The sequence below is a fragment of the Leptodactylus fuscus genome, chromosome 4, assembly GCF_031893055.1.
Source record: "Leptodactylus fuscus isolate aLepFus1 chromosome 4, aLepFus1.hap2, whole genome shotgun sequence".
Classification (NCBI taxonomy): Eukaryota; Metazoa; Chordata; class Amphibia; order Anura; family Leptodactylidae; genus Leptodactylus; species Leptodactylus fuscus.
In genome coordinates, this window is record NC_134268.1 from 199,808,704 (window position 1) to 199,820,136 (window position 11,433).

An 11,433-nucleotide genomic window follows, 5' to 3' on the forward strand; every position below is an offset into this window, starting at 1 on the left:
ATTGTGGCCAAATGTTATGATGTTAAGTAGGAAAATGTGAACATTCCTGTATACATTGCATATTTTCTTGTCTTTTGTTTTCCCTTATTTTGTTTGGGTTTTTTTTTCTTGCCTGATTTTTAATTTTTTTTTTTAAAAGGCGTTTTTCTATTACCGTATATACTCGAGTATAAGCCGACACGAATATAAGCCGAGACCCCTAATTTTACCACAAAAACCTGGGAAAACTTATTGACTCGAGTATAAGCCGACAGGGGGGAAATCCACCATTGCAGATAAAGTCCGGTCATGTGCATTGCAGCTTAGTAACTCCATGGGGATCATAGTAATAGCAGTTAACCCCTTCATGTGCCTCACATTAACCCCCTGTGTGCCTCACATAAGATTACTGATATTTGGGACATATGGAGGTAATAATTAGGTATCTTCATAATTAAGTATCTTCATAATTAAGGTTCTTCATTAGTACCCTCATGTGTCACATATTAGTAACCCTTATATGAGGCACATAGGGGTTAATAGGAGGGACATGATGGGGTTAACTGTTATTAATGTGAGGCACATGGAGTTACTGAAACTAAATTAATAACCCCAAATGCCTGACATTACTAGGCAGAGTAACTAAAGGAAGGTCCCTGTGTGTCACGTTACTGCAGCTTCCTCTCCTCCATACAACAGACATCTTCCATAAGACACAATGAATCCCGGCCACTCATCTGCAGGGTAGGTGGTAAATCCTAGTGTGCTAAAGGACCTCTGATGACGTCATGACCATGTGACCGGGCTCTGGTGTGGGCGGAGCTACTAGAATTTAGACTCAACCATATCTGCAGATGTTACATACCAGTGGCTACAGGACCTTTGATGACATCACAGTCACGCGACCTCATGACAAGCCAATCACAGAGCAGTAGCACTAATGGACCTCCCCCTTCCAGGTCCTTCCAGTTTTCTGTGCTCTGTGGACCCTGACTCGTGTATAAGCCGAGGGGAGCTCTATCAGCATGAAAAATGTGCTGAAGAAGTCGGCTTATACTCGAGTATATACGGTAATTTTTTTAAAAGGGGGTCAGATACCAGAAAACAATGCAGTAAAATGCTGTGTGAACATACAAATAGGGGGTTTTATGGCCGAAAATCATGCAATACTGGGTTGGAAGATAGTGTAAAATATATACTGCTATGGCATTGCTATGTTTATGCTGCTAAGTATTATTTCTAAAGGTGTTTTTTTTTTTTTTACTTTATCGTTTCCAGGGTACTTCTTGACAGAGCGCATTCTGACTACAACAGTGCTTTCCGTCAGTTGGATGTCGACACGCTTTCCTCTCCAGAACACACTTCAATCAACTTATTTGCCAATACCTCAGAAACGAATACCTCGGATAAATGTTTCTCTAAAGACCTCAGCCAGATATTAGTCAATATAAAATCATGTAGGTGGCGCCATTTTAGGCCTCGGACAACATCCCTACATGACAGTGACATTGTTGACTTTTCCTGTAGAACGTTTCACAAGGGTATAACACGAACAGGCACAGCACAACCTGGGACCCAGACTTGCAGTACCTCGACATCAAGTAAAAGTAGCAGTGGTTCAGCACACTTTGGTACGTGGCCTCTTGTCTTTCTTTCTATGCTATTATTTCCATGGGTATGCGACTCCAAAGATCCGTGTCAATGTGTTTTTTTGCATTGTAGGGATTTCTATAGGAATCCATTTAGCCCATTTGCTAAGTCTGCCTTCTGTTGGATGTTTGCAGTATTGCACATTTTATGGAGCAAAGTGTTTAAGTGTTGTAGTAAAGCAGCTAATGATTCACCACTACTCAGATCGCCCTTAAAGGGGTTTTCCATGACTTGGATATTAATGGCCTAGCCTTAGGCCTCATGCACATGACAATGGTTTATGCATTTGTACCTTTCTATAGCGCCATACACATACCTGTAGTTTTTACAGATGTGTGTCCGAGCCATAGAAAAGAGCCACCTAATGCAGAGCAGGTCCTAGATCTTGTTTGTACTTGTGGCTCAGTTAATTCGTTTCAACGTGTGGTTGCAGCAAGGTCGTGCGGCTTCACAGACTGAAGGAGGCTGCTTGCTCTTGCGCTGTGGCCCTCGCGGTCGGCTAATCTGCAATATTGAATCCCTACTAATGTGATATCCATGACCTATTGGAAATCCTGTTGAAAGAGAATCATTTTTATTGTTGGGGTTTTCCTACTACAATCTGCATTTCTCACCTGTTACATGGCTAGATGTGGCGTCCTGTTGTGTGCGCTCGGATAGACACCTCTTTATAAGAACCTCTCCACCACATTGCACATGGTGAGGATATCTTAGCAGTGCATCCTCAGTTAATGTAAGTGAAGCAGCAGTGATTTGCCTCAGTAATGGGATTTATCACTATGACCTAAGTGGTATGAGATGTCCCTTTCTATAGTGGACGGTCCAAAGAGGTGTGTATGGTGGGGAGTGTCGTCTGCCTGGGACTTGAGGGGTAACCGATGAGATATGTAAAATGTCACCGCCTCACCCAGTACTATTTGTACATACAACCTGCAGCACTTCCTACTGACATGTTTGCATCCTGTGTCAGTGTCCTATTTGTTTGCTGGATATTGCTATATGACTTGGTGTAGATCAGTTTTTGTTAGTATTGTCTTATATTATTTGTATGGCTGCCCTCAAACCACTGTATTAGGGATCTTCCATGGCAGCTGTTACATTTATTGGTAAAAAGTGATCCCATTGGAACAAAGTAGGGAAATCTATTCAAAAGGGTCAACAGAAAAAACGGACTCCCATTGAAATGAATGGCGTTTTGTTTTTGTTTTTTTAGTTGGATTCCGGCTCAAAATTAGTCTACAAAAAGCTCTTATGTGAACAGTACCCTAACGTACGAAATTTGTGTACTACCCTGTACCATAAACTGCGCCAGGTTTACTGATTAGAATGTGGCTCAGCTGAAGTGAATTTGCCAACCTCAGTGTAGTCCAGCTGTGTTTGGACTGATAAATCCATCCAATATGTGGATTGAGTTTCCTGGTCAGTACATGGATACGTGAACCAGCCCTTCATTTCTCAGTGCCACCTACCGTGTCCTCACCAGTTCTCAGTTTCCTTCAGACTGCTTCCAATGTCCATAGAGCCTTGAAAAATGAGACTTGGGATCTGGACGCCTTGAGCAGTTCCTCCATGTATCTTATGCACTTGTTCTGGTGAGCCACTTTGGGTCTGGCTGGTAACCAATGTCTGTCCCTGCTAGAGGTGAATATTATCAGAGAACCAGACACTTTCTTGATTATTATTAATGCCATTCATGTATTGGTTTGTTGCCCTTGACCAAGAACTTCATGGCAGAACTGGCGGAATTTGCTGCATTTCTTTTGTTCCCGCTGTTGAGAGGTGACGCGTAGGAAAACCTTGTACGTCATCTGTGCTTTGGTGGGTGGCCAAAAACCAGTAGTTTGCACTAATATTATATGCTGCTGTGGGTACAAACCAAAGTGGGTACTAAGACTCAATGAAGACTGGCGTGAGGAGGTGCACGCTGCTTCATGAATGAGGTGAACCTCTTCATAGATTTTATACTTTCCAGCAGGATAATATTTTAAAGGGGCTCTATCGCTGGTTTTTCGCTGTTTTAGATAAACATATGCTTGAATAGCCTTTAAAAAGGCTATTCAGGTCCTGCTAATCATTTGTTAAAAGACCCCCCAGTTTTAATGAATTACCTTTTAAACATATATGTAAATGAGCCCTCCGTGCACCCCTCATGTCATACTCTGTTCACGCCCTCCTCTGTGGTTCTTCTATGCAAGTCCCTCCTCCTGCTTTCGATTCACAGCCTGTAACTGTCTCTTCCCTGCTAGTAACACAGGACCTGTGATGACGTCACTACTGCTCTGTGATTGGCTTGTCCCTGTGTTGACATCACTACAAGGTCCTTAGTCTAAGTAGTGATCTATGCAGAGCAGGGGCTGCGGCTTTCTGTGTCTATCATAGCATAAATCTACTGTGCACATGGAGATGTATGATAGACACAGGGAGCTGCAGCCCCTGCTCTGCATAGATCACTACTTAGACGAAGGACCTTGTAGTGATGTCATCACAGGGACAAGCCAATCACAGAGCAGTAGTGACGTCATCACAGGTCCTGTGTCACTAGCAGGGAAGAGACAGTTAGAGGCTGTGAATCGAAAGCAGGAGGAGGGACTTGCATAGAAGAACCACAGAGGAGGGCGTGAACAGAGTATGACATGAGGGGTGCACGGAGGGCTCATTTACATATACGTTTAAAAGGTTCATTAAAACGGGGGGTCTTTTAACATGATTGGCAGGACTTGAATAGCCTTTTTAAAAGCTATTCAGGCATATGTTTATCTAAAACCGCGAAAATCCAGCGATAGAGCCCCTTTAAGTGCTGATGCAGTTACCTTTGGATATGGGAGCAACTTGTATATTTGCTGAGACCGTCACCGACTTTGAGAACTGGGGTCATTTGTGCCGTTGTGATATATTCCCTTCTGTGGGACTGTAGAAGATGGCCAAAAGCCGTCAGCCCCATAAAGAGTTAATAACATGGCAACTTTATTCAACCTGCGCTCCATTCTGACAGGAGACCCCTGTGCCTGAGAGACTTAATGGCTTGTCATGCCTTACTAAATGGCTCTCTGGTTAGTTCACTCACTGTAAGCTGTACACGTCCTCCGAGGCGTCAGACGCGCAGATCTGCGGATTCATTTTCCTCTCATTACACTTCTGATGTAGAACAGGGTATCGATCACACCTATGTGACAGTGACTGGTTTTATCAATTGTGTTCGGTTTTATCAATTACTCCAAAGAGAAGTGTTGAAGTGCCGTCTATGACTATTCATTCCCACAGGCCGCCCACGGGCAGACCGGACTAACAGTTTCCCTTTACCGTACAGAATCTTCACAAGTTCTTATAAAAGTCACTGCCACCACTTAGCACAGTTTTTTGAAACTTAATCCAGGGATAATTTTTGGCCTCTTCTGTTCTTAAAGGCCTTTGGCATCCTCGAATGCATTCTATAATGATTCCTATTGCATTGGTGTTATAGAGCTTTATGAATGGTTTTGCCATTTTCTCTATCCAGTTTGGTGAGGAATCCATCAATGTCTGACGCCTCAGTCTGTAGCTTTTACTCTGCTCTATGGAAGGCCCAGTGACGGCTACCTTCAGATCTGTATTAGCCCGGTTTTTCCATCTGGCAAAAGATACCCAATGAACCCCATGATTTTTTTGGTCCCCCGAAATCCATTCCTGTCCGTCATTAGACAGACCGTTTGTTTTTTCGTTCTTCTGATCCTCTGAAAGGACAAACAGACACCGCTGTGTAAGCTAAATTCTAAGTGTGTGATGTATATGCCATATACATATCTATACATACTGTTTCATTAGAAATACTCACTGTTGTACTATTCTATTTTTTGTTTTTTGATACACTGATATCCCTGTATACCTACCTATACTGTATGTTAGAGGTATATACCAGCATGTCTCTGAGTGCTATATCTCTGATGGACACTGCAAACACAGCTCCATAAACAGTGTTGTGGCCATGCCAAGATACTGCAGCTCAGTTCACAAGAGGGTTTGCTCCAAAAAAAAATAAAAAAAAAATCAGTCACTGATTCTGCTTCCAAATTTTTTTTATTTTTATTTTTTTTTTCCAAGCTGATTTTGATGCTTCTTGGTAAGATAAAAAAAAACAGTTGTAAGCAGGTTTGAAGAATTAAAGTAGTGAAAAACACCTCAAAGTCTTCTAAAAACTCCATGCGAAGTTCTCGCTCACTTGGATTGGCCATTAGACAGAGTAAGGAGTTGGTGGAGGGGCTGATAAAATCTGTCAATTTCCCATAAGGGGATGTTCTTACTGCTGAATTTTCCCTAGCTGAAGGCCCCATACTGCGGAAACGCAGCTTCTTTTGTTGCAGTTTTTTTGAGCCAATGTCAGGAGTGGATTGAGCAGAAGGGAGACGTGTAAAAACTTCCTATATGTTCCCTATTCCTTTTGTATCCATTCTTGGCTTTGGCTCGAAAAACTGCTACAAAATCTGCAACAAAAAAAAAGTTGCGTTTCCGCAACGTGAGGCCTGAGGTGAAATCTTCATCTTCAGGAATTTGAAGCAGAATTTTTCTACTCAACCAAATGCAATACCCGGCAGGCGATATTTTTCCAAGACCATTGTGTTTTTCTGCTAGTTGAAAAAAAATCAGCTAGAGACAAAAATCTGTGTCTGCCTCCCATTAAGATCAATGGTGGTCGGTTTCAGGCGCAATTTAGGACTACAGTAATTCAGCCCCAAATTCAGCTTGTGAACATACTCTTAGAGGCTATGGCTACACCAGTTTTGCAATGACTACAAGCCTTAACATTGTTTTTTTTTTTTTTTTTTTTTTTGTGTTTAATCCCACTATTGGAAATGCCGTTTACCCTTTTTCGACTAGAAACCGTAAATATAGGGCAGTCCGATGCAAGAAAGTGGCCTGGGCTCAGGAATGCTATAATATGGGGGGAAGAGAATTAAAACGCCCAAAATGCAGGGTTTTTTGTCATCCTACCTCTTTAAAAAAAAAAAAAAATGGTTTGGTCCAGAAAGGCATGAAGAGGGTTTTCTGGGAGATGGACCTATACTTGGGAACATCTAATCTCGGCTCATCCTCCTAACCCATACAACTCTTATTTTCAGCATTTACAGCCGAACAATACCAGCAACATCAGCAACAACTGGCACTAATGCAGAAACAGCAACTCGCTCAAATCCATCAACAGCAGGCAAACAGCTCATCGGCCAACACGTCACAGGTAACACCGCTCTCACACACACCGTACCTGCTTCCACCTCTTTGGTATGAATATTCTAAAACCCCTTGACTACTCCCATTGTAGTAGTTTTTGGGTCTGTGAGTACTACAGTTTGTGTCCTGAAGACTTCAATGGGAGAGAGGGTGCAGTACTCACAACTGCCACTAAGGCAAGTGAGCGCTGTACTTCATGGGAAAATGGCTGATTTACTGGATCTTCCACAGGAAAAAAAATCCTTTTTAAAATCTAGCATTGTTGTATACGTTATATTCTTCAGAGCTCTGGTTTTTCGGATGCAGAGTCTCAATTCCCTTATTAAAAATGGATACCGTAATACTGTATGCAGCATGTTCCCCCTCACACTAGTGTCACCTCTGATGGACCACAATAGCACAGAGGCGGATTGCTAAGATAGCAGTAGCTCACAGTCCGACGGACTCTTTTGACTATATTTGTCTATTTCCTATGCCGATTTTCAGTTGTATACTGTTAGAGTCTCAAATGGAAACGCCAACGTAGATGTGAACTCACCCTTAGGAATGTTTTGTGATGGAGCTCGGACTATAGTTCATGACACAGAGCTCCTAACAAACTTTTAGGAATCGAAATCTGGACCTTCCTATGTAGAAATAGAAAGTAGGCAAACCAAGCTGCAATGTGAGGATCTGCAGCCTGCACTTCTGCCCCTGGTTTGCAGAGAGGGTCAGTGGTATAAGGTCTTGGTGAATCATCAGCCGCCGCAGATTTCTTGCATTCATTGCTTGCATAGGCACAACTGTAATAGTTTCCTCCTCCATTTATATCTTTCTCTCTTTTAGGGTTTTGTTTCAAAGACGTTAGACTCTGCCAGTGCTCAGTTTGCTGTTACAGCTTTGGTAACATCTGAACAGCTGATGGCCATCAAAATGAAGGATGATGTTGTCCTTGGGATTGGAGTGAATGGCATTCTTCAAGCCTCAGGTGGGTCAGGACTCCGGGCGCCTTGATGTGTTAGGGGACGATTCCGCCCATATTCTGCCTCCCATTGTTTTCGACGCTCTGCATTGTCATTCTGCTGTGGATCGCTGGCGGATGGAAAACGAAGAGGAATTTCGTTTTGTCATGTGACCAGCCCCTTAACGTGTTCCTGTGTAGGAATTTGAGGCTGAATCCTCCTCAAATTCCTGTTTTGTTTTTTTTTTTACCTAGTGGAAAAAGTAAGTGTCACGTGCATCCAGGTGGATTCTTCCTGAGTAGAGATGAATATCTTGATCGAATACCTTGGCCGCACAGCTCCTGGTGGGAGGGGCAGTAAAAATTTGAAGCCCTGGAAGTGTTTTTACATTGGGAGCTATGTGGCTGAGATATTTGATCGAGCATATTCACTCATCTCTACTCCTGAGAACTCCTATTGAAATGAATGGTAGGCGGAGAAATACACCTTTTCTGTTGGGTTAGTCAAAATATGCTCTCAATATTTGGAATTTGTCCATGCCCAATAAAACCAAAATACAGTGACCCTCTGCTTCACATACAGCATCAAAATCCATGTTGGTTTTTGTTTTTTTTTTTGTTTTTTTTTTGACTAGTAGAAAAAAAATCTGCCTCAAATTTCCTGAAGCAGAAATTTTCTGCTTGACAAATTCAGCATCAAATTCCTCCAAGTAAACCTCCCCTTATATTGTATCCCAGTTGACTTATTGCCTCCGTTTTGTCTTTTCTCTGCAGGAGTATACAAGGGCTTACACCTCAGTAGTAACACGCCTGCAGCACTCGTACATACAAGCTCATCGTCCACATCATCCACTGGTTCAGCCTTGCTACAGCCTTCCAATATCACACAGACTGCGAGTTCCCACAGCGCTCTGAGTCACCAAGTAACTGCTGCCAATTCTGCAACAACTCAGGTCCTGATTGGGAATAACATCCGATTAACTGTACCCTCCTCCGTTGCCACTGTAAACTCTATAAACACCCTCAATGCACGCCATTTACCTAGGACTTTAAGTGCTGTTCCCCCATCTGCCTTAAAGCTCGCTGCAGCAGCAGCAGCGAATTGTCAGGTACCCAAGATTCCAGCAGCGTCTTCTGTGGATGGAGTACCGAGGTAAGACTCTCTGGAGACCAGGAAATAATGACTTGTCTATGGTATAGGAACTTTTGTAAGGTTCTATAATTCTCCATTATGCTTTCTGGATCTATGCCTTGCCGTTTTCTAGATCTCTACTTCATTTTTCAGGGGATAATAACACTCCTTAGGGAGATTGTGCACCTTGACAGGCAAATGGAGACTTGCAAGCCATTTCTGCTCCACTAGGGGATTATGGGAAAAAAATATATGCAAATCTGTCTGGTAAAGAGGTGTGACCATGGGCAGCCTGTCACATGGCCATTGTGATCCCTCTGCACACAAACTAGGGATGGTCTTATTCAGATATTCATTCATTAAGTTGCATGTGAGAGACCAGGTCATCCTTCAATAGGTTATGCCCTCTGTGGTGACTTGACAATTGGGGTATTGGCCTGATCTAGTATGAAAGGATATCTGGAGTTCGGATGACTTCCTTGTGCTTTTGTGGGTTCCTCCAGTTATTCTGGTTTCCTCCCACACTGTAATATCAGAGTAAATTGAGAAATTGGGTTTAGAGTCCTCAAACCCACAAGAATGGTGGGAATCCGTATACTGGTTAGCAATGTTGCCTTCCAGCGATGGAGTCATGGGTTCGAATCCAACCAAGAAAAATATCTGCAAGGAGTTTGTATGTTTTTGTGGGTTTCCTCCTACACATGGTATAGTCCGGAGGCATCGGTGAAATGAGCCTGGGTGCTGCATATTGGACACAGGGAGAGAGGGGCAAACTTATTGGAACGGAAGATAAGTTAAGGTAGTCGTAGTCATCTAGATGAGAATCAATCAGGACAGTAATACATTTTTGCTTTTTTTTTTTTTTTTTTTCCACAGTGAGAAAAAGGGTGGAATGTTTTTGAGGTAAAGGTGACATGAGCATGCCAGGGAGAGACTGTACGGAGTGATAGAAGGGTCTGAGACAAACCTACTCAAGACATTGGGCCTGTCAGAAGAAGTTGTGCTGATAACTCACACTGGAGTTAGAAACTTGAGGTTTGAAGAAGTTTAATAGATGGTTTCAGATTGAGAGAAGATGTGACATTAGGCTAGGCTCACACTAGCATTGGGGTGTCTGTTGTTTTGCTGTCTGTCAGAGGACCAGAACAACGGATAAGCATCAACAGAGCCCGACGGACCCTTTTATAGTCCTCTTATAGTGTCGGATAATAAAGTTGTGTTTGCAAGACTTTTTTTTTTTTTGTCTGGAACGTAGACTCCTCCGCAGAGATGAACCCAACCTTAGTCAATAGACAGACAATCGTTGGTGGTGTCACAGGATGAGGGCTATAATTGGGTATATAATTTGTGTTTTGATTTGAGAAGTTTTCTTTTTATTATTATTATTTCATTAATCTTTTCGTTTCTTCCAGGGAAAACCACGAAACAGAAAAGCCAGCATTGAACAGTATAGCAGACAACACAGTAGCTATGGAAGTGACGTAGTTTCGGCAGGATTTGGGACTGCAGCCTCGGGAACTTGTTTAGGTGCTATGCATCAGTAGCATTACGAATGCAAGGGATGATGGGAAAGCGGCGCACACCCCGCGTTTCCTCGGCAGCTGTGGGGACTCGACAGCAACGCACATCTCTCATGCTTTGATTTCTTTTCTTTTTTCGTACCGTTAATAGGAAAGAATAAAGAACATCTGTAAATTATGAATACAGCAATTATCTGTACAGTACTGCATATTTGTAATACCCTTGTATATATGTTACTTGAATACAGAACTGTTCATTTGTGATGCTTTGCACTTGGGGGGGAGGGGATGAAAAAAAAACAAAACGAAAAACAAAACGGGGAAACAAAAACTGCAACAAAGTAAGAGTGTGAGATTGTATAGAGATGAGAAGTGTCATCACATCATGTGCATGGTGCGGAACCTGCTGTTTTATCTATTTATTGTGCCGTGTTTACAGTTTTTTGTACACTGTACCTTCATTGGTTCCTGTGCTGTAGTAAATGTGTTAGGTAGCTGTGGACTCCTTGGTATTTTGTAAATGGTATAACATAACTTGGTTCCCCCACCCGGGTCCCTGAGTTTTCTGTATCATGTGAAGAAATGGTGACATACATACAGAATCTTAAGAAAAAGGCATCTTTTTTTCTTTCTTTTTTTTTTCGTCTTTTTTTTTTTTTTTTTTCCTTTAAGTCATGGGGAATGTACTCATGGGGATCTTCCTGTTCTTAACTATCAGAAGTGACAAGATAATAATGAAGTCTCACGAATCTTCCCTTCGCCTCCCCCATACACCGGTCCGTCACGTGGGTGGTTTCTGGTACTTCAGGCACTAAAGGTTTTGTTGCTGCTTTATATACAAACCCATGCCCCCCTTCCTCTTCCTCGCCCCATCTCCTCCTACACCAAAAAAAGTGTTAAATCAAGTATGCAAACGGAGTCCATTCAACTGGAGTTGTTTTTTTTTTTTTCTTTTTATGTTGTCTGCCCTTTTTTTTAAGAAAAAAAATAGAAAAAAACACTTTAAAAAA

At 42.3% G+C, this 11,433-nt stretch overlaps 1 protein-coding gene across 3 annotated transcripts in view; it reads left to right on the top strand.

Annotated features, from left to right (window-relative positions):
• EPC1 (enhancer of polycomb 1) overlaps nt 1-10,705 on the top strand; it is a 48,802-nt gene extending 38,097 nt beyond the window's left edge. For all 3 annotated transcript variants that reach the window (XM_075271566.1, XM_075271565.1, XM_075271564.1), the window contains 5 exons: nt 1,258-1,610; nt 6,723-6,838; nt 7,657-7,798; nt 8,546-8,924; nt 10,316-10,705. In XM_075271566.1, coding sequence (XP_075127667.1) covers nt 1,258-1,610; nt 6,723-6,838; nt 7,657-7,798; nt 8,546-8,924; nt 10,316-10,388 — 1,063 coding nt within the window. In that variant the 3' untranslated portion in view covers nt 10,389-10,705. The remainder of the gene's footprint in view (nt 1-1,257; nt 1,611-6,722; nt 6,839-7,656; nt 7,799-8,545; nt 8,925-10,315) is intronic.
• Nucleotides 10,706-11,433: the final 728 nt, after the last annotated feature.